Source organism: Nannospalax galili, unplaced genomic scaffold, assembly GCF_000622305.1.
Source record: "Nannospalax galili isolate Female #2095 unplaced genomic scaffold, S.galili_v1.0 scaffold335, whole genome shotgun sequence".
Classification (NCBI taxonomy): Eukaryota; Metazoa; Chordata; class Mammalia; order Rodentia; family Spalacidae; genus Nannospalax; species Nannospalax galili.
The window spans coordinates 2,816,702-2,839,212 of NW_008337842.1; the positions used below are offsets into that span (position 1 = coordinate 2,816,702).

Below are 22,511 nucleotides of genomic sequence, written 5' to 3' on the forward strand. Positions count from 1 at the left end.
AGTCATTTTGTCACTTTTTTTCCACTGTCACTTCCAAATGCTGAGGGTCACGTTTTGTTCTTCAGGGGTCTTCTGTGTCCCTCTGCAAAGTAGAAAGTACCAGTGCCTAGTGGGTTTGCTGAACCAAAACAGCTGTCTGGGAGTTGGGCGGATTTCAGTACCTTTTCTTTGAACCTTGACTCTACCTAGACCTGAAAGTCTCCAAGGCTACCAGCTGTACAAAGCAGTATGGAAAGAAGATGGTTGGTACCTGAGCTGCCTGTACCTTTCTGGCTGGATTGACATGCATCAGCCATAGACATTGTTTTACAATTTTATCTTCAAAAATTAAAATTAAAAAAAAATTTTGTATGAGTATTTTATCTGCCTGTATGTAAGTGCCATATGTGCAGTGCCTGTGGAGGTCAGAAGAAGGTGTTGGATTCTCTGGAACTGGATTTAGGGACAGTTGTTAGCCACCATGTGGGTGCTGGGAACTGAATCCAGGTCCTCTACAAGAGCAGCAAGTGCTCTTAACTGCCAAGCCATCTCTCCAGCCCCTACAGTTTTATCTACATATATATGTACATATATTATTAATTTTCCTTTATGTGTAATTTTAAAAAATTAGTCAATTTATACAACTCTTTTAAGACTAGCCTGAATTATAGACCATGATGTTTAAATATAAAGTTAAACCACAAAAGAATATGGACATGAGTCTATTAAGATTGAAGGAAAGTCTTCAACCTGAAATTAAAAAAAAGCAATCTTGGGCGTTGGAGAAATGGCTCAGCAGTTAAGAGCACTGACTGGTCTTGCAGAGGACCTGGGTTTGATTCCCAGCACCCACATGGTGGCTCTGAACCGTCCTTAACTCCAGTTCCAGGGAAATCTGAAGCCCTCTTCTGACCTCTGTGGCATTGCACAGCATGGGTGCACTCACACATGCAGGCAATACACTCATACACATAAAATAAAAATAATAAATAATAAAAAAAAATCTTTGAGAGTTATTACTGTAGTCTAAGTGTTTACCAAAACCTTGCCTAGTGATCTGCAGGGTAAAGCCATTCTGTCTAAAGCACCGAGCCTTTATGTTACTTCTCTTAAAATACATTGTCACTGGTCAGGAACTCAGAAGGAAGACACAGGAAAGTGTGTTGCAGAACTCACCTACATGATGTGGACATCTTGGGTGGGAGGTCTTGTATAATCAGGTCTTGGAGCTTGTCCCCAGCCCGTGTGCACGGACCAGTCCCTCCACCCTGGAGCGTCGTACTCTGCACTCCTTTGCCTGCTTTTCTCCCCCTCTGCTGTTTTCTCTCCTTGTCCCAGAAATGCTTTCTTCAGTTGGGAGTAGCTTGGTGTCAGTTACAAAAGATGAAAATTACGAATACTGTCACCAGGCATTTTCCTGGGTAATTAAATCTTACATGTAGTCAGGATCTGCTTGGCACACTTTGCACAATGCTTCTCCTGCTCCCCTCAGTGTGTGTGGCTTCTGGTCAGCCTGTTCTCCCTGAGCCTGGCCTCTGCTGTCTCATGTGTGCTTTTTGTTTTGGTCTTAAGAGAATTTTATAGTTTATAAGTTCTCTGGTATTACATGGCTTTTTGACCATTCAGAAGCATGTCTTTAGCTTTAGGTAATTTTTGTCTAATGTAAATAGAACTTGTTCTTAAACTTTGGAGGTGTATATTAATGGAATACTGTGTATCCATAGGGTGTGGAGTTTTTTGATGAAAAGCTCAATTCTCTATGTATGGCCTGGCTTGTGGATCATGGTGAGTAGACCAGTTAAAAACAGATATAATGGAAAGCCCAGGTTTTTGCATATATTCTGTGATGTTCATTTCCTTTTGGAAGGAATCCTGAAGGGATGACATTCTGCTTTAACAGTGTATTGCTGAAGAAAGGCTGATTAAATTCCCCTTCGCTTTCTCTGACTACAAACTGGACATTTTTACTTTCTGTTTCAACTGTCTCTTCTCCATTAAGTAATCACTCTATCATAGGGTAACCAGTTTTGTTAAAAGCATATTTGTATCATGTGAGATCATATGGCTAAGAGTATAAATAGGGTGTGGAAGCTCTGTGATAATTGTAAGGGTAAATGTGTGCCTACTTCTACTGGTGTTATTACATGAGTGAAGATTTATTTCCTTTTTTCTCAAAAGTTGTTTTTATGATCTTTTTTAAAAAATAAAATTTAAGCTGGGCATGGTGGCGTGAGCCTTTAATCCCAGCACTAGGGAGGCAGAAGCAGGCGGATCTCTGTGAGTTCAAGGCCAGCCTGCTCTACATAGTGAGTTCCAGGCCATCTGGGGCTACAGGGAAACCCTGTCTCAAAAACACACCAAAAAAAAACAAAAAAAAACCCAACCCCTTAAATTTGATAAATCATAGCAAAGAAATTTTTTTGATATTTTTATTTTATACACATGAATGTTTTGCCTGTATGCCTGTAAGTGCACCATGTATATGCTTGATGCCTATGGAGGCCAGAAGAGGGCACTGGATCCCCTAGAACTGGAGTTAAGGACAGGTGTTAGTCACCATGTGGGTGCTGGGAACTGAACCCAGGTCCTCTGCAAGAGCAGTAAATGCTCTTAACTGCTGAGCCATCCAAACAGCCCCCCCCCCACTGTACCTGCGCAAATGCGTGTTGCCTTCTTTTTGAGATATGTTCTCATTGTGTAACCTTGGCTGGCTTGGAGCCAGGCTGACCTCACCTCAAACTCACGGAGATCCACCTGTTTCTGCCTTCCACATGCTGGGATTAAAGATGTGTGTTACCATGCCTGACAGAAATTCTTTTTTTCATTTGAAAAAGTTTATTTCTAGTAAATATTGTTAGTGTGAATGGCACTCCCAGCAGATCCTTCTATACTGTGAAAGCTGGCATTCTGGATTAAAATGATTTTGTTTTGTTTTTAACTTGTTATTTTATTTATTGTTTTTATTTTATGTGTATGAGTGTATATATATATGTGCACCTGTGTGGTACAATAATGCCTTCGGAGGTCAGAAGAGGGTGTTGGATCCCCTGGAACTAGTTATGGATGGTTGTTAGCCTCCATGTGGGTGCTGGGAATTGAACCCGGGTCCTCTGCAAGAGCAGCCAGTGCTATTAACCAATGAGCCATCTCTCCAGCCCCACACTTGTATTTGTTAATTCATCAGTGATGTATATAGTGAGTTCTGCACATCCATTTTCCTTGAATATAAACATTTTAAAACTGTAATAGCAAATCAGTGAAGTGGGACTGAGCTGATTATCATTACAGTATGTGTGAGGTGGGGGTTAGTTTGCAGAGTTCTATTTTGGGTCTGTGTGTGATATTGTAAAGCAGGTTCTGCATACTTAGTAAGCAGTATGAAATGTGTGCTTGACTCTTCTGCAGTGTATGCCATCCGGGAAGCTGCCACTAACAACCTCATGAAATTAGTCCAGAAGTTTGGTACAGAGTGGGCCCAAAATACCATTGTCCCTAAAGTGTTAGTAATGGCAAATGATCCTAATTACTTACACAGAATGACCACTTTATTTTGCATTAATGTAAGTATAACATCTCTGTTATTGTTACTTGGGCTTATTAAAGTAGTTATTCATAGTGTATTTTTTTTTTTTTTTGGTCTTTTTGAGGTAGGGTCTCCCTGTAGCCCCGGTGTCCTGGAACTCCCTATGTAGACCAGGCTGGCCTTGAACTCACAGAGATCCACCTGCCTCTGCCTCCTGAGTGCTGGGACTAAAGGTGTGCACCACCAAACCCGGATGTATTTCTAAGTTCTCAGTGAACTGTCTTCTTTTTGAGATATACTTATACTGATTAATTTGAATAATTAGAATGGAGAAAATGTTGATTTTTTTTTAAATTTGTGTTAAAATTTAGAATAGTACTTTTAAAATATTTTATTATTATTTTATTTTTACGTGTATGAGTGTACTGCCTGCATGTAAGTGCAGCTGTGCTGTACAATGCCCATGGAGGTCAGAAGAGGGTGTCGGATTTCCCTGGAACTGGAGTTATGGATAATTGTTAGCCACCATATCAGTGCTGGGAAGTGAACTCAGGTCGTCTTCAAGAGCGGCCAGTGCTCTTAACCACTGAGCCATTTCACCAGCCCCAGAATAGTATCCCTTTTTTAAAAACTTTTTTAGGTTTTGGTTTTTGGAGACAGGGCCTTATTATGTAGCCCTGGCTGGCCTGGAACTCACTATGTAGACCAGGCTGGCCTCAAACTTATAGAGACCCACCTTCCTCTGTCTCTGGAGTGCTGGGAATAAAGGTGTGTGCTGCTGCCGCCACCGCCACCAGTCTAGACTAGTATTTTATTTTTATTTTTATTTTTTGTGTATGAGTATACTACTTGTAAGTAGGTAGGTGAATTCAGATGGTGCAGTGCCTGCAGAAGTCAGAAGAGGGCGTTGGATCCCTTGGAACTGGAGTTATGAACGGTTGTTAGCTGCCACGGGGGTCCTCTATAAGAGCAGTCAGTGCTCTTAACCGCTGAGCCATCTCTCCAGCCCCTAAATAGTAATTTAAAAGTTTGCAATTGAGTTGTGAATTCTGGTATCGGTCTTTCATCCTTTGACTGCTTCCTTATGTTCATTAGATGTTCAAGCAGGAAACACTTTTTCTGCTGCCCAATTAATTTCCCATCAAAATATTAATGTTTTAGTAGATTTGGGGATTTTTTAAAAGTGTTTTAAGTATACCACCTTATTTATTTTTCTAGGCACTCTCTGAAGCCTGTGGTCAGGAAATAACCACTAAGCAAATGCTGCCCATCGTGTTGAAAATGGCAGGAGACCAAGTAGCAAATGTTCGTTTCAATGTAGCCAAATCACTACAAAAAATTGGACCAATTCTAGATACTGAGTAAGATTTTAGTGTTATTCTTGTTTTGAAAGTGAATTTTAACTTTCGCTTCATAGTGGGGAGTCACAGCTAAAATTAAGTCCAGTAATTTTTCACTTTATCTAGAATTTGGGCTTGTTCACAGAAAATAAATGAGTCCCCATTTTTAAGACTGTCCACTCTGACTTAAGTTCTCTGTATGCATATATGATTGCCTGAAGCTTATTTTGCCAAGAATATCTTTTTTTTTTTTTTTTTTTTTGGTCTTTTTAAGACCGTCTCCCTGTAGCTCCAGCTGTCCTGGAACTCCCTATGTAGACCAGGCTGGCCTTGAACTCACAGAGATCCACCTGCCTCTGCCTCCCGAGTGCTGGGATTAAAGGCGTGCACTACCACGCCCGGCTTGCCAAGAATGTCTTTAGAAATTAAATAGTATATTTGTTAAATACTTTAAAATATTTTTCATTTTAAATTTTAAAATTACCATAGAGCCCAAAACAAAAGCAATATTCCTCAAAAGATTGTATCATGAAGAATTTCTGTCCCACCAGCCAAGTTTTCATGGATGATACTTTTGAATTTCAGTGCCTTGCAGGGGAAAGTGAAGCCGGTGCTACAGAAGTTAGGTCAGGATGAAGACATGGACGTCAAATATTTTGCACAGGAAGCTATAAGTGGTATGTATTTCTGTTTTGTGCTATATACTTTGGTGAATGAGGGATTGTTCTCTACTGTGAGTTTTGCAAAGTGGCAGTGTGAAACATGGTGGAAGACAGAGGGTGGCCTGTATCTGTGATCCTGGGCCTATTTGGTTAGAAAATTCTTGGCCTGGGCTTGGTGGCACATACCTGTAATCTCAGCACTTGGGAGACTGAGGCAGTAAGGTTGCAGATTTGAAGTCACCCTAGAATACATACCTAGACACTGTCTTTAAAAACAAAGGAAAAAAACTTCTTAGCCCACCACTCCTAAGTGAGCAGGCCATTTTCTTAGTTCCATGTGTAAGATTATGATTCTTACTGTCAAGAACAGTTTTACCTTGGACTTTAATTAGTCTTTAAAGTTTAGCTTCTAGTTAGCCTGACTAAATAAAGAAACTGTATAGGCTGTCTAAAAAAAAGGGCTATCGTGAGAAGATCTTCGCCACATGCTTATCACATGCTAAATGTTCACATAGAGTGATCATTCATGGACTTTATGTACCACTAACCTGATTTTGTTTGGAATTTTCCAGTTCTTGCCTTGGCATAAAGAGGAACAGGAGGGAAAAGCCTTTATTAAATTCTTAACACAGATTTCTAGTCAATGTTTCTTAAACTGGGTGGAGAAAAATGGAAACCTTCAAGATCTCATCCAAGCAAATGGCAACAACTTAGAAGAAATCAAATTTCAGTGACTTGGTTCTTTCTGAACATGAAATGAGACTGATTTATAGTTTATCTCTGTTGGGGGAGCTTTAAAGCCATTCTTAATGACAGTTCCTCCTCCTACCTCTGCAGTCGTCTCTTGAGTGTCTCCCAGTGCTTTGTCCAGCACCATCTAGGCATCTGTCCTCCTCCCTTTGGAATCAGACCCAGCTACTAATATTCTCGCAAAGCCTGGATGGATTTGGACCCCGACATGGAGTGGAGTGATTCTCTGATTGTTTACACTTATCTGTGCCTCTCCCATCATTCCAAAGTTAAATGTAAATGCTTTAGAATAACTTATTTTATAATTTTGTATTTGGGAGATGATACTGAGATTTGACTGTAGTGAAAGCCACATCTTCCTGGATTATGATGGTCTGTATCTGTGTCTCACATGAAAGAAGAATGGTGAAGCTCAGGGTTAATGCAGTGGTTTTGGTTTTTATTTGCTCAGTTTTAACTGTAATCATGTCATGCAGAACCCTGAAGTGGATATATCTTGCTGCTGCTGTGTGATATTGAAACCTAATAATTTCAGCAGTTTCAATGGCTCAGCAGTGACTGCCTTCAAAACTTCTCTTAGGAGAGACTTTATGCCTCCTACTAAGTTGTAGTTCTGTTGTTTCATTGTAAAATTTTGTGTTTCCCACTCTGCCTGTGCTTTCAGCAATGTTAGCATTTTGCTTTTCCACGTTGTGCAGTAGTTCTCTCAAGTGAAGTTTCCTTTTTTTTTTTGGTATGGGTGAAGCTGGAATCTTGAAATATTTTTTCTACTTTTGTAGCAAAACCTCATTAATTTGTCCTAAAGTTTAAGGTAATAGGTTAAGGTAAAGGGTTTGCTGAAGCAAATTAATAATAGATACAGAAGGCTGGCTGACACTGAAACAGCCTTGAAGCTGTCTTAGAAAGCGCCCATGTCTCAGTGGGCCTGCGGATTACCAATCACCCCATTCAGTCCTATCCATGAGGGTCTCCAAGAGGTTTTTTTCAGATGAATTCTGCATGCTTATCCTTTATATATATTTGTATTTCATAGAAGCTTTAAATATTTTTCTTACAAATGTATATATTTTGTCTAACAGATTTTCCTCGTCACCAGTGGATTAGTTAGTGAGGTTTACTGCAGTTTATTTTTTTCATGGTGCACCTCACCATGTAGTTTGCTGTTTCCGTTTTGGGTTCTGAATTTTTGATTTCATTCATAACCTCTTTTGAATCTAACAAGCCCTGTTCTGTTTTGTGAAGGCCCAAAGATACTTAAAGAACTTTGTTCATTTAACAGTTATATAAAACCAAGTTTGAGTAAATGCTTTTAAGTTTATCTTACCTTAGAAAAACAGAACAGAAAATTTAAATCAGATTGTCTGCTTATATTTGAAAGCGCTGGATTATCTTGTAAGTTTCCATTTTATGAGTTCAGGGCCAAGGATTAAATAGTTCCCTAAACAATAATATTCTCATTTCCGTGTCTTAAACTATTATGCTGTAAACATGCGAATTTTAGTTTTGTGCTTGTTTTTTGTGTTACCTGCAGGTCATATTTCTCTTTATTGAATTTCATATTTGAGAGATTATTGTCTTCATTTTGACTATGCTTTACCTTTGGTTAAAAATGTCACACCATATTCATTTTGGGATAAACTTCTAAAATGCCCTTGTCCCCACACTCCTTAAGCCGCTCTGTCAAAGACTGTCGAAGGGAAGAGAGTGTAGACCCTTGCTTTCTCAAATATGGGTCACAGAGCACAGCAGGCCTGTTTCTTGGGTGACCCTTAGAAACTTCATTTAGAAACTCCATTATTTCTCCCTGACATAAATAATGTGAAATTCTTTTTTCACTGCATAGGAATTGCCATTTGGCTTATAACTTGGCTATTTTCTCCACATACTAGTTTTCCCTGGATGAGCTCTAGGAGCTCTGTGAGGCAGGTTTTGTCTGTTTTGTGTTGTATCACCATTGCCTACATCAATGTCTGGTGTATACAGTCGGCGCTTAATAAAAATGTGTTCACTGAGTGGATTTCTAAAGTCTGTCTTCTGATATGTTGGAATGAAGTCTTTAAAGTCATCAGACTCGTCCTCCAGTTGACAGATTTTTCTGTTCTTAGGAAGCAAAAGCCTGTGGCCTGTGGCCAGTCCCCAGCTTGAACAATAGTTGCTTTTGGAGTTATCTAGTTCCCTTGATTATACATTGCTGCTGTGTTACATCGAGGCAGTTTCTATCAGTTGTTCAGCCTGCTAGGAAACTGAACCAAAAAACTCAATCTATGCTATCAATAATGGAATTCGCTTGAGTGTTTTTCTACAGATTGTTTGGGGTTTACACATGATGAACTTAAAAGATCAGATCTTGTGTCTCTTAACTGCTACTAGGGAGATATGAACCTGAAGATGCATCTCGTTTCATAAGGATAAACAGATTAATGTGTGATTTTTAATGAAGCCTTGAGGAAATAAAAAGGGGCAACGTTCAGTTCACAGAAATACCACAGCTTGGCTTCTGTGATGTAGGGCCTGGGTGGGGGGGTGTCTTTACTGGATGACTTGTCCTGATTCAACAGAGGCAGCATCTTGACCTTTGAGCTGTCTTGTCCAGGCATCTAGGACACGTGCATAAACCTCCAGGGAAGCAGGCATGTCATTCCTGATGTGGTTGTACCGTGTCAAGGCTTTCTTGCTCAGTGTTTATTAACCACTGTGTGTGGCTGAGCTGAAAGCCTGGGGTTTTCATAGCTTCCATCCCACTGGAGACGGCAGGGCAAAGTAGGGCAACCAAACAGGCTGGGTGCTTGTCCTTTCCTCTGCCTTTTGCTTTCATCCCTCTGGTGTCTGTCGGCATTCCTGCTGTAAAGCCCAGATACCAGGGTGTGGAGATGGCCCTGCTGCTGAGTGTTCTTGGTTTAACAGGTGAAGTGAATACTTAGTTTGATTCATTAGTGTTCCCTCTCCATCTAGTTCCTTCTCTCCTGTTCCCTCACGAATCTCCAGTCCTCTTCTATACCTAGAATAGCTTCACTATTACTTGTTTGCCTCCGTGGGTCTGCTGTTTCCAGGAAATTATGTAATGTTCAGTTGAGATGGAAATCTTTGGGAGGATGAAGAGAGTTTAATTACTGGGAAGAAAAACCAAGTAAATTTTCTCCAGAGTTGTCTTAAACTGATACTATCAGTTCTGAAAGGAGCCAGGTCTTTTTGGTTTGTTCAGAGCTCTGTAGACTACCCATAACCAAGGGGAATCGTCAGCTAGTACCCCAAGGCCCAATGGGGTGACTCCTGAGCAAAAGGCATGTTAAGTAAGTATCCAGTGTGTGCTAGCTTTTACTGCACAGCTGCCCAGAGCCTTGTAAGCTGCTGGCTTCCCATCATAGTGCCAAGTCAACTGAGGCCATCCTGGCTGGGGAAGCAAAGGTGGGCTTGGGAGGGATGTGCCCTGGTTAAGGACGGTCACAGCATTGTGGTCTATGTCTCCAGTGGTGGCACAAAGGCTGAGGAAGCTAGATGTTCTTGTGAAGGACAGGGAAGAGCCCAGAATCCCTGGGGCTGACAAGAATCTCTTCCTGATACCCCGAGGGCCTGGAGAGGACACTGGGAAGGTAAGTGCCCCTGAAACTTGGGGCCGGAGTCCTGTCCTTTGTGTACTGAGGACAGCCAGTGTAGCCTGCCACTGTTCAGGGAGCCATACAACAGTGGGCAGAGGCCATACCTACCACACTGTCTTGGCAAGACAGATGGCCTGAAGGGTTAGGAGAGTATATGCTTGAGTCTTGCTGTTTTACTTCCTTTGTGGAGTGGGGGACTTGCTGTCCAGATCTCTCCTCAGTTTTGAGGTCTTCTGAGCCCCCCAGTCTGAGACAAGACCCACATGACCAAAGGGTGGACTGGCAAACAGCTGCTTGCAGCTTTGCATTGTTCCACTCTCCTTAGAGGCTAGAGAGTCATTTGCCCCAGTTCCACCGAGGGAGTAATTTCCACTCAATGTGAGAGCCCATTTCTTTCACATTTCTCCAAATGTTTTACAAGCCCAATTTACTACCTACCACTGTGGAGACAGCGCACAGGTTCCAGTTCAGCAGTCACCTTGGCTCCAGCAGTGATCTCAGGGCCATTGGGTAGAAGGGTGATTTGTGTGACTTACAGATGCATTCAGGGAAAGAGAGCAGTGGGCCTGGGCTTCCTCATCGGAATGTCAGGCCGACATTAGTTGGGAAGGATTTGGAGTTCTCACATTCACCCCAGTGAATCTGTGTAAAACCTCTTTTAACAAAGTTTGCCTTTTAAATCCCCGTGGCTTTATGTGTCCCTGTGCACTGCTGTCCCTTGCCTGAGCTGCCCAGGTGCTTACGGTTCGGGCAGCCCTGGGTGTTCTGCCTGCTGCATGGTGGGTAAAAGAAAGTGCTGTAGCCTCTGCAGCCCTAAGCCTGACGGATGCCTGAGGTGCCAGCCCTCCGTATCCCTTTGTCCACGTGGTTGGACTTCACATAGGGAAGAAACAGGCTACAGTAGTGAGAACAATTGTGACTTCTTTTTAAAGCCTCAACCACAAACTTAAAAAAATTTTTACGTGTTTGAGTGTATTGCTTGCATGTATGTAAGTGTGCCTGTATCGTGCAATGCCGCGGAGGTCAGAAGAAGACGTTGGATCCCCTGGAACTGGAGTTAAAGATGATTGTTAGCTGCCATGTGGGTGCTGGGATTTGAACCCGGGATCTCTGCAAGAGCAGCCAGTGCTCCCAACTGTGGAGCCATCTCTCCAGCCCCAACCATAAACTTCTTAAGGGATAAAAGGAGTCATGTCTTCCTACACATTCGCGGCCATCTGGCCATGCTGTTCAACTCATGATGTGTACCTGAGCTGAGCCCTGCCCACTAGGACCTGGCCCTGCCACAGCTGACTCACTCATCTCTCAGGAAGGTGCATCAGCTCCGGAAAGCATTAGCTGCCATTCCTCCAGCCCCGGTCACTGCAGTAGCTTGTCAAGCACCTGACCAAACCTCATTTAATTCTCAACTACCTTGGCATAGGTGTTACCTTCTCCAGATGGTAGGGAACCTTCTCCTAAAGGCCAGCTGTGGTAGCTCTTTGAGGCTGTGGTTCATTTAACCCACAAAACCCCTGCTTGGTGACTCGGGGGAGCCCTCCCCGCATTTATTTCACTTAAAGAAAATGACCTGAGGGTGAGATGGAAAGGGAATTGACTGTTGCCAGGCAGAGCCTTGCGTGTTAGGGGCCTGCAGCCAAGTGAGTGATCCAGGAAGTCATCCAATTGCAAACCAGAAGTTGTTCTTAACCCCTTTCTGTCTATGGTGCCTGGCCAGCTCACTAATCTGTCATCATGGGGAGAGTGACTCTGCATGTTAGAACCCTGGGAACTGAAACATTCTTGGCCAGTCTCAAGGCCCTAAGAGTCACCCATCTCAAGGCTGGGCTTGCTGCTTGGTCCAAGATAGCAAGCCAGGGGGTGAGAGCTGGCTCCTCCTGGTGAAGGTGGATGCTGCCTCAGTGCCATGGAGATGGGCTCTTGATATCTGCACAGCCTTCTGTGTGTTTGATGACATGTTCCCCCGAATAGGACATGCCGGGGAACAGCCTGGGCCACTTCTCTTTCCATTATCCCCAAGTCAGCTCAGCCACTCCTTCCTGGGTGGAGGTTGCTCTGACCACAGAGTTGCTGGTGAGCTTGTCAGGCCAGGGTTAACAGTGGATTTGTTTACTGAATCATGCAGTAGCTGTCACATGATTTTAATCAAAACACTATTTCCCTGACAACAGTGATGTCAGTCTTGTTATTGCAGGAAGGAGCAGCTGTGAGGGACATTCAGTCTCCATGCTGGGCGCAGGTTTGGAGACTCAAATCAAGTGAAACAGCCATAAATAATGATTGTAGACACTGTGTTACAGAATCTGTCCTCTTCCTTTTCTTCTGTCTGGACACTCTGTCCCTTAGAGACACTCAGAGCCCAGGCCCTGCTCTCTTAGCTAAGACCTCACCTTCCTCACCCCTTGCTCCTCCTGCCCCTGCTTCTACCACTGTTTGGTATTTTCCCCCCAGTTTCTCCTACATAGAGTTTCTGGGCTCCTGGGGTCTCTGGTCTTGCCTTTTGGCATTTGGCTCTTCTCTGGGATCTCAGCCAGCACTTGCTGGGGACCTAGGTAGTTGTGGCTAGCCTGAGTTGGGGCTGTTCTGCTCAGGCAACCAGCTGATCTCTGACTGAGGGGCATAGGTGCCACCTTAGGGTGTTAAGAGGTAATTCTGGGGAGCCCAGCTGTGGCTATCTGAAGGATAGGCATTCAAGAGCACAACTTCTTGGCTAGAGGATTAGCTCTTGAACCCAGAAAGACTACACTCCCCGAAGCCCAAATCCAGTCAGGACCATCACACACCAATGCCCAGAGATGCTTTTGGGTCCATGCTTAGGGCCCTCCAGCTAAGGGAATTGGATCCCAAAGGACACTGGTAAGACAGAAGTAGGTAGGCTGGTTACAGGCCAGCTGGAGCACTCCTTAGACTTGGGTCTCCTGTCTGCACCTTCTTTGGGGGATTTGACAACTGAGGAGCTGCCTCTGCACAGGAGTATTCCCCCAGGTCTTCCAGATGGGACATTACACTATTGCCTTGTTACTATGACAAAATACCAGACAAAAGCAACTTAAGGAAGGGGCCCACTGTGACTCACAGCTTGCGGGGGGGATGGTCCACGGTGGGTAAGGCATGGTAGTAAGACCTGAGGTCACTCATCACATGTGCAGTCAGATCAGATGCTACTCCACTGGCTACCTCCCCATTTTTTTTTTTTTATTCAGTCCGGGATGAGTTGTGGGATGGTCACCCACATTTAGGGTGAGTCTTCCCTTCACAGACCTTTCTGGAAACTCCCTTACAGATACAACCAGAGGTTGTGATCCAAATCCAGTCAAGTTGATAAGGAAGATGAACCATCACAGATTCTTAGGGATGATCTTGTGTGCTGCCTAAAGCTCAATTCCAAAAATTCTGCAGTCTTGGGGAAAAGTTGATTAACCTGTGGGAAGTGGTCCGAATAGGTATCCATCCATAAATCAGTGAGCAGAGACTTCACAGGCAACCAAACAGCCATTTTCTACCATAGTACTGGGTCAGTCAAAAGCTAAAGCAAGACAGAATTGATACTGTGACAGGCTGTCAAGTATTGCTGATCGAGACTTGATGTTTTCAGGTTTAGGGCAGCAAGGAGTCAGGCTGTGTTCCCAGCAGAGTTGGAGACAAGGATGCTTTATGGTGATTTGCACAGATTAGTGGCAGGCCTGGGGGCAAACTCAGGGACTGAGGACTTGGTCAGGGATTCTTTGCTGCCCCCTGGACTGTCTTTAGCACTGGTCTGGAGTGCTACCCAGACTTGGCTACTCCTCGGGTGGGACTGGTATTCCCAGCTTTGCTCTGTGCTTGCCCTTCATCCCTAGGACCCTTCCAACTTTGCCTGCCAGCCTGCCGTTTGATACTTTACTGACTAAACTTTTTGGGTTTCTGTAGTGACCTAAAGTAGTTCCAGTGGGTCTAAGCCTAGATGCAGGCAAGACTATGAACTGGGTCCCTTGCATGGTGTGCTTCGATGAAAGGTTTTGTCATTTTCTTAGTTCAGTGGTATCCCATCCCATCATCAATGCAGCAGGTAACTTGGGGTCGGAGTTCTTAGTCAGGCCCTCCCTTGGGCATCTCAGGCTTCATTATTCCATCTTTAGAGAATGAGGAGTAGGAAAAGTGAGTCAGAAGCTTTCAAAGCCGATCTGAGGATGGAGAATGACTCAGTTCTCCCTTCAGAGGTTGGATGCTTTAAATGCCTAATTTTTCTCTGAGCTTTCTCTGGACTTGAATTTTCTGAACTTTCTGCCCAGCCAGCTTGGGGCGGGGGTTGGGGGGCACTTGGCTCCAGGGGAAGTCCGCTGCTATGCACAGTGTCCCTCCTCCCTTTGGGCGCTTTGCCAATTCAGGCCAGCAGAGTTAGTCATTCTTAGGAAAGCCCCGTTTATACACATAAAAAGGGAGGGAGCAGTGCTCACTATGGGCATCTGCAACTGCAGGTGCAGAGGAATTGGTGCAAGGTTGGGACACTGCAGCAGGCAGACTCCTCAGAACACAGCAGACTCCCCACTCTGCTTGACTTCAGGTTCGGCAGTAATTTGTGGTCCAAGCTTTGTCCCTGGATAGAGGCTAGTGTGCCAGAGATGATTAGTGCCATGTCTGGAGTGAGGTCCAACCACTCTGGTTTGGTCAAGACCCACATCTATCTATCTCCTACTGGACACTGCCCCAAACCATCTGTGCACAGTATTTTACCATTCAAGAGCTGCTCAGCATTTGAAATTCCTGGCTGAAGCCAAAGAAAGGATAGAGTTATGCTTCAGTGAACCCAAGGTAGAGTAGTCTGAGTGCAAGATATCTTGTGCAGCCACATAGCACTCAAGACTTAGTGCAGGGCTTGCTTTGTCTGCATGCATGCTGAAACTGGGATAGAAGATTAGCATGGCCCCTATGGAAGGATGACATGCAAATTCATGACATCCCATACTTTTGGGAAGAGGGAACAAGGAGGTAGTGGGCAAAGTACAGGATATGTATCTGTGAAGATGTCAAAAACCCATCATTTCATACACCAAAAGTTTAAAGATAATCATACTAAGATAAAAAAAATAGCATAAATAGCCCGGACTCACTTCCAAGAACTGTTCTTGGGCTGCAGGCTGAGCTGGGGGCTCCTCCTTTCGGGATCCAGTTGGAGGTATTAGAACCCCTTCAGCAGGGAGTGTCACTGTTAAGAACTTTACTTTGAAGGGGGTAGAGATAACGGGTGTTTAAAGATAATCATACTAAGATAAAAAAAAATAGCATAAATAGCCCGGACTCACTTCCAAGAACTGTTCTTGGGCTGCAGGCTGAGCTGGGGGCCCCTCCTTTCGGGATCCAGTTGGAGGTATTAGAACCCCTTCAGCAGGGAGTGTCACTGTTAAGAACTTTACTTTGAAGGGGGTAGAGATAAAGGGTCTTTCCCCGTGGCCCAGGGTGAGCCTCTGGATTCAGGAACCAACCCCTCCCTGGAAACCGAATGGCCCAGTGAGCATCTATGTAGGTGGTGTATTTTGGTGATGAGTTCAAAGATTTCTCTGCATGTCAAAGGACAGATTTCCTCAATTTAAGTAGTGGGGGAAGAAAGGAAAAGTGCAGCCCCCAAGAACAAAACCTTGGGCTTGTTTATACCTGGCCACATAGGATTACTGGAGATTTTGGAAATGTGATGAGTGCTGGTCTGTTGTGTCTTTGAGCCCAGCCAGGCAGAGGCCACAGGGCTTGCTCTGGCCTCTATGGCCTATTCTTTCTCTGCTCTTCACAGGGTCTTCATGCTTGGCATGTGTGCAAACCCCAGGTGCTTGCCATGGAAGTGAAGGCTGTCCTGTGATGGAGGGATGGAGGCCTGAGCGGCTTCCTAGCTGGTCAAGTGTCTTCAGGCAAGCCCCTTGCTATAGTTGTCTGTACACTGGGACACTCGAGTTGGTTTTGGCAGCATTACAATGAAAGAGAAATTAAGTGGGAGAGGGGAAAGCTTAAAAAAGTTACTAAATTAAAAAAAGAAACAGTGGTACTGAGTTCTCTTCCAAGGGGAAGAGCTGTTTGAAGGCAGGACAAGCGCCTGTGCGTGATACTGCACAGTGCAAATGTGCAGTGAGGACTCTGCCTCTACCCCTGCCCCAAGCAGCTGCAACCTCTTGTGAGCACCCCATAGCCACCAGGCTAGCCTGCTCAGGAACTGTTACAGTTCTCTAACGTGGGCTCAGGGGAATGGCTTAAGTGATGGAAACCAAATCTCAGCTGCGCTCACTGCCAGAAAGCAGGATTTAATCTGCCCTTTCACTTGGGGTCTGGCCCCACAAGTCCAGAACATATGAAAGCAACTTGGCAAAGGGATTCTCTGGTACCCTAAGGGCACAGGGTTGGAGCTTAAAGAATGCTTATCCCAGTTGGGGTGGGGAGGGGGAGCGGGAGAGGGAGGGAGGGAGGTAAGAGAGAGGGATGGAAGGGGAGGGAGAGAGAGAGAGAGAGCGAGCGAGATTGAGATTGATTGTGACTAAGTAACTAAGGAGCAGTGAGTTCTTTGCCCCCTTTCCTGGCAGCTCGGAGCACCCCCCTTCCCAGGCTTATCCCTGGTCCTACAGATTACCTGGAGGAGCTGAACAAGAGCACTCTGTGCTTGCCTTCGTTGCTCTTCCTGTGACAGAGGTCCTTGCCCACACTACCTGTGACGATAGGCTTTGTCCTGAGACTAACATCAAGGAACATTATTAATCAGGCCCAGTGGGGCCCCGTCTGTGTGCAGGCTGCGGTTAGCAGTGTTTCCGTCAGCGATCTGTAGCAGCTAACGTGTACTCAGGCGATTGAGAGCAAGGTATTATTTACCCTGCTGACGTCAATGAGAACATATTATCCACTGCCCTCTCCTGTAGCTTGAAATGAACACCAGACTCAGAGCACAGCCACTTTCCACCCAAGGCCTGATGAGGCAGAGCCCCACCTACCATCTCAGTAGCCTGATATATCACTAGGCTTTTTAGAAAACAAGTTGTTTTTATTTTAATTCAAGAGGGTTGGAAACATAAAAACAGTACATTTTCCTTTCAGAAAATTACCCCATTTAAATTACCATTTGGTACAAAGATCATTTATTAAACTGCATTTTAGGTGATTTTCTAACATTGAGTGACAGGTTACACTTTTTTTTTTCTTCACACTGGAGCTATTATGATTTGTACTCAAAATACCAAAGTTATTGAAGTCACGAGTTTTTTCTTAGTAATTAAAAAGCACACAGGAAAAATAACTACAATTAGGTAAGCTTATCAAAACTCACAGACCAAACTGAATCCAGCAAGGCCACTCCTCTCCCTTCCACAATAAGCAGATAATCTTGCCTCTCCTACAAAGTGCAAATATCCTTACCACTCTTCTTCCTTAAATTAGATAAGCCAACCCCCTTCTCTCTGCTGCTTTTCCCTTCAGAGATTTTGGTAGAGGCAGAGTTCTATTGCTGTGGGTAGTAGGAAGGGATCACCATTTGAATCCTCTTGACCTGGCAAACCCTGAATAGACAGGTATCACAGCCAGCGGCAAGGTCTGGTTACTTGCATTTACTAATGTAGCATTACTCCATCTGGAGTCACATTGTATTTTTTTTTTTTTTTTTTGGTCTTTTTGAGACAGGGTTTTTCTGTAGCTCCAGCTGGCCTGGCACTTGCTACACCAGGCTGGCCTTGAACTCACAGAGGTCTCCCTGCCTCTGCCTCTCTAGTGCTGGGATTAAAGGCCTGTGCCACCATACCCGGCTTGTGCTTCCATTTTTAAAGCTACCCCTACTTGTTCATTTTGGCTTTTTAAAAACAAAAGTATTCATGTTGCTACTTTTTTAATCTTTAAAGTTATCTAATAAGTCTTCTTACTTGACAGGACTTAATTGTAAAGAAATGTTATACAATCCCTCCCTTTAGGATAAAGGTTGGGTTGTGATTCTTTGGGCAACTGTTGTCTCTGGAGTTGAATCTGCTGACTAAGTGGTGGGCCCCTTTGGCCCTTTGGCAATGAAGGAGGGGTGTGTCCCTCTATCATATACTTGTAGAGGAAAATCACTGTGCAAGTAAACATCTTTGACGAAGCCTAAACTGCAGTTCACTGGATACTAAGATGGCTAATCTGTGGCATTTGTCTCTCCCCCTCCTTGTCCAATGAAGGACTACCTGGATAGCTTCAGTTATCACCCGAAGGGCACTTCTGCCCTAAATCCAGGCAGCTGTCAAGCGGAGGGCACAGCTACAGGGCTTTGTTTATACAGCTGTTTTGATTATGAAAAGAGATGGCTGCTGAAGATTGAAGATGACGGGGAGGTGGTGCTTGTGGTGAGGGACAAGGCTCCAACAGAACCAAAGCCAGGAGCCAGTCAACCAAAGTGTTTGTCCTGTCACCTCCACTCATGAGCTCTGTGATCTCAGCTAAGTCATGTATACTTCCAAGAGCTTTGCTTTCTTCAGCTGAGAAAAATAAGGACAGTATCTCCCCCAAATAATTTTACAGAATTAGTGTAAGGATTACAAAAGATTACTTGTGAAAGTGCTTGGTAAGCTGCTGTAGAAATAGAAGCTACTCTTTTATGACAGGCAAGCCAAGTGGGCAGGAACCATCAGAACCATCACTGGTTAAACTCCCGAGCAGTATCGCTACGCTATCTGTTTGTCAATCCATGTAGTCATATGCCCAGGTCTGCCAAATGTGTTGAAATCTGCCCACATATGACGTGGACATGAGATAGTGGTGCAATCAGGATGGCTGGGAGTCTTCTGGAATCAGGTAGGCTGTGTAACTAGGTGAAAATGGGGAAACAAGTCTGTGAGAGGGTATTGGAAGATCAGAGGCTTCTGGGCCAAAAGGGGCATCAAAGGGCCACTGTCTCAGTCCATTCTGCAACCAAGACTGGTGGAAAAAGCTCTGGAGTCTCTCACTTCCCTGGGCTGTGGGACAGGGAAGACCTGCTATATGTTTTTCAAAGTTTTTTTTTTTTGCTGTTGCTAAACTTAGAAATCAGCAGATAATACTGCTCTTTTCTCCCACAATCATACTGAAGATAAGTTCTGTAAAAAATTTCCAGAAGCAACAAAATGATAGATCGTTGCCTAAGCAATGACTCCAACTTACTACCTGTTCTCCAGTTTTTACCTTTGATGTCTAGGCACAGAGAGACTGAGTGGCTTGGGTGGCTTCCAAGGAGGCAGTAGAGGCAGCCCAGCTTAGGGGTACAAACGCAGCAAAGGTCAGCCCTGGCACAGGAACTCTGCAACTGCCCACTGGGACCAGTGTTGTCAAATGACACTACGTATTATCTCTAAAGGAGGAATGTGAAAAAGTTATCTGGAGTATGAGTTTTCTTTAAACAAGCAGGGAGTTTAATTAACTGTTAATATGGGTTGTAAAGTATAATCTGGAGCAGAGAAGCTCTGATAACAATACACTGAAAAGGTGGGTTTGCATAGAGGCTGGAGTACCCTGCAGAGGGAGAAGAGCTCACTGGGTCCCTGTCCTGTGCTGTCAGCTCACCTGGAGTCCTTGATCAGCTGGCACTGGAGGCTGCTATGTTTCACGTTCCTGCAGTTTCTAGATCACCTGTTACTCCCCAGCTGAGAACACACCTTTCTTCCCAGTCCTAACATTTGGGCAAGGGCTTTCCTAGTATTCCTGCCTTAGATATAATGACTCCTGGAGCACGGGTGGGAGAGGTCAGGCCTGTGATGAATCTCTGCTGCTGAGCGCCCTAGGTGTTGGAGTGGTAGGCAGGGCGGGGGACGTTGCTCCATTGGCTGGCCTTCCCACCCCTGTTAACAATGTAGTAACTCCATTATTGATGCTAGGAGGGAGCATAAGAAGCCAAAGTTGATGGAAGTCCACTCCCTGATACCAGGACAGGGTAAAACTTTGTGAGCTCTTATTAGGAGAGAGGGACCCTAGCTTTCTTTTTCCTAGGTTGCAAGGAAAGGCTTTGCTCGGATCAACTCTCACATCTCACATCAATCCCAACTCTTGTTTTCCTGGGCCCCCACTATTTCCCATTTGGTAGATTCTGGAGGGTTGTGGACATAGAGAACCATCCCCTTCTTTGTTCCCAAGGTAGCAGGAGGGCAGCTGAGGCAGGCCAAGGCAGGGCAGGGTGAGGGGCTAGGACTGGTCAGGTAGCTCCCTCGGAGTATCGGAGTGGGACCCTCCCAACCCATCATCTTCCTGTTGCATTAACACCCTCTATTTGCCTTACAGGGACCAGCATGTCAGTTGCATGTAAATACTAGAGACACACTTGCCCAACTGGAAATTGCAGAACTAGTGCATTTCCTCCAAAGCAGAGAGTGACACCCGTGGATTAACAAAAGACCATTAAACAAAAAACAAAAATGTACCACACATATTGCACTTTTTGCCGAATGAAATTTTTACCTTACGTTTGTCTTACCAGTCTCTTAGGAGGAGCCTGGTTTACAAGACAACAAAAGCTAAGGGTTACTATACAGTAGTGTACACACTGCTGACCAGAGACAGGCAAGTATGTCAGTATTTCAGAGTTGCCCCTCATCAAGAGTGGGTCTAAGCCTTCTTAGTGTTACTTTAGTATTTGTGAGGAGAAAATGGCTCGGAAGCTTCCATGGGTCACTAGTTAGGGGACAGCAACACAGGTAATCAGACGGGCTGACCACCACAGCTCATCTCTCACCAGCTTCAGCTCAGGAAATACAGGTGGTCATGGAGCTTAGTGATTTCTGCTTGAAATGGGTGAGATGAGCAAATGGGAGCTTACGACAGGGATTCCAGCAGGCAGGACGGATCATGCTCTTCGCCAGGAGACTGTCCTCACCTCCGCTCTGTGTCAGTGCCTAGCAGGCCTGGCCGCTGCTGGGTGCTTCTTGGCTTCTCTCGGCAGCCTTTAACCTTCTGACAGCCTCTCCGCAGCCCCTCATCTGTCGCCTAACTGTCCTGCCATAGCTCCTAGGTCTCCTGGGCTAAGCAGCTCATGGCCCTGTTGGGGGGCAGGAGTTTATGCCAATCTGTAGCGGTGCCATTCCTGCAGTCCTGAAATGAGCGGCCCCCATTTTCAATGTGGAAGGCATTTCATCAATATTACAGTGCTTCTGCAGTTTATTTTGGGAAAACATCCTCCTCCAGGCTAAACAAATCAAGCCCCGTTTTATAACTGGCTTATTTTGCAAAGCTTTAAAACAGATTAGAGATCTTAATGAAATGATCTCTCAAATGAAATTATGTTCATCTCACAAAATCATCAATCTTAAGTATGAGGAGGAATAAAGAATCAATAAAAGCAACAAAATTTATCTTTCCTGGATTTCACTGTTACTAAATCACAAAAATGACAGTGCCTCCTGCTACCCTTTCCTACTGACACCCACAGCCAAACTCCAAGCAGAGTGCGTGTGCAAAGGAGCCTGGCACCAGTGGGAAGCCCAACAACTAGACAGTCTTTGGCCAGCCATGAGGACTGCTTGAGTCACCAACATTGGCAGGGGCTGGGCTGGGGACCAGGATGGCTCTCTGTAGACTTCCCATGCCTAGTCTTCCCTCGCCTGCCTGGACACTTACTACAGAGAGGAAAGGCAACTTATAGGTGTTTCTAGATGCAGCATCAGTGTAGCAGCTCTCTTCTTGTGCTTTAAGGAAGACGCTTTGTGCTTAGCGCATTCATCTGCTGATAGGACAAGCCACTCTAAAGAATAGAAATTATAGTTTTTATAAATAATACTGAGTTTGTAACACCTGGATGTTACTGTCCAAATGACACATTATTCATTACTTCTAGGTATCTAGTTAACTAGCTGTAGCATCTCTTTTCATTTACTTTGATGAGTGAATTGTAATAAGCTTTTCCAGTACTATAATGTGTCTGGCGGATTATCTGCTTAATGGTTAACACATCTGTGGTTCTTTAAGTATTGCTGTAATACTGGGACATTTCATACATGTCAAAACGCTAAGACAAGTAAGAATGCTGATTCCCACATGGTGGAAAATAAACTGAAGCAACTTTGGATTTAGCATGGACATCAATGGACAACTTGGTTTCTACAGAAAAGAAAGTATGATGGAGTGGGGGGAAGGCACAGCACTACCACTTCACACCGGGCATGAAATTTTGTGTGTGTCCTTAAAATATCTAAGCCCTATATGAGACTGTCCAAATATACAAAGCTCTGTACGCTACTAACAACATATAGCGGAGAGTCAAAGGAATCACTACAGTGTAGAAGAGACAGGAGGTTTTTGGAGACTGCTCCAGCCTGAAGTCTCCACTGGAGACTGCGTAGAAAAGCCTGGCTTCTCAGCCTAGAGCTAGTGCTTTCTGGTTTCTTGCTCCCAGCCTCCACTGTGATGGGTCTCCTGTGGGTCTACAGGTAACATCTTTGGAGCCCTGAGCACATCTAACACTTAGTCATCCAGGGGCACTTTTGAAAAGGCATTATCACTTGCTCCCAGACAGACAACTGCAGGTTCAGGAGCTGTTATTTAGTGGCCTCTGAAACACAGCTCACGCTCTGTTACTTTGCAGTAAGCCTTGGGGACAACCTGTATCAACAGCTAAGAAGTTATGATTCAGTGACAAAGCATAACTTTCCTGTTTCCTGTGCAAATTTCATTATGTATTCTTGATCTGTTTGGCTTTGGTGAAATGTATTGCCTTGGAATGGCCATATAT

The 22,511-nt window shown here is 44.5% G+C and overlaps 2 protein-coding genes and 1 pseudogene across 5 annotated transcripts in view; 2 read left to right on the forward strand and 1 right to left on the reverse strand.

Moving 5' to 3' along the window:
• Ppp2r1b (protein phosphatase 2 scaffold subunit Abeta) overlaps positions 1 to 19,038 on the forward strand; it is a 37,589-nt gene extending 18,551 nt beyond the window's left edge. For 2 of the 3 annotated variants that reach the window (XM_008832801.2, XM_029563407.1), the window contains 5 exons: positions 1,704 to 1,764; positions 3,385 to 3,539; positions 4,721 to 4,863; positions 5,428 to 5,519; positions 6,077 to 8,271. In XM_008832801.2, coding sequence (XP_008831023.1) covers positions 1,704 to 1,764; positions 3,385 to 3,539; positions 4,721 to 4,863; positions 5,428 to 5,519; positions 6,077 to 6,093 — 468 coding nt within the window. In that variant the 3' untranslated portion in view covers positions 6,094 to 8,271. Of the gene's footprint in view, positions 1 to 1,703; positions 1,765 to 3,384; positions 3,540 to 4,720; positions 4,864 to 5,427; positions 5,520 to 6,076; positions 8,272 to 9,722; positions 9,845 to 18,972 lie in introns of those variants that run through there. The other variant, XM_017798078.2, reaches the window with a different exon arrangement.
• LOC115070316 lies at positions 14,706 to 14,799 on the forward strand (annotated as a pseudogene).
• Positions 16,824 to 22,511, reverse strand: part of Sik2 (salt inducible kinase 2) — a 120,181-nt gene continuing 114,493 nt past the window's right edge. For both annotated transcript variants that reach the window (XM_029563406.1, XM_008832802.3), the window contains one exon: positions 16,824 to 21,524. In XM_029563406.1, the coding sequence (XP_029419266.1) occupies positions 21,500 to 21,524 (25 nt within the window). In that variant the 3' untranslated portion in view covers positions 16,824 to 21,499. The remainder of the gene's footprint in view (positions 21,525 to 22,511) is intronic.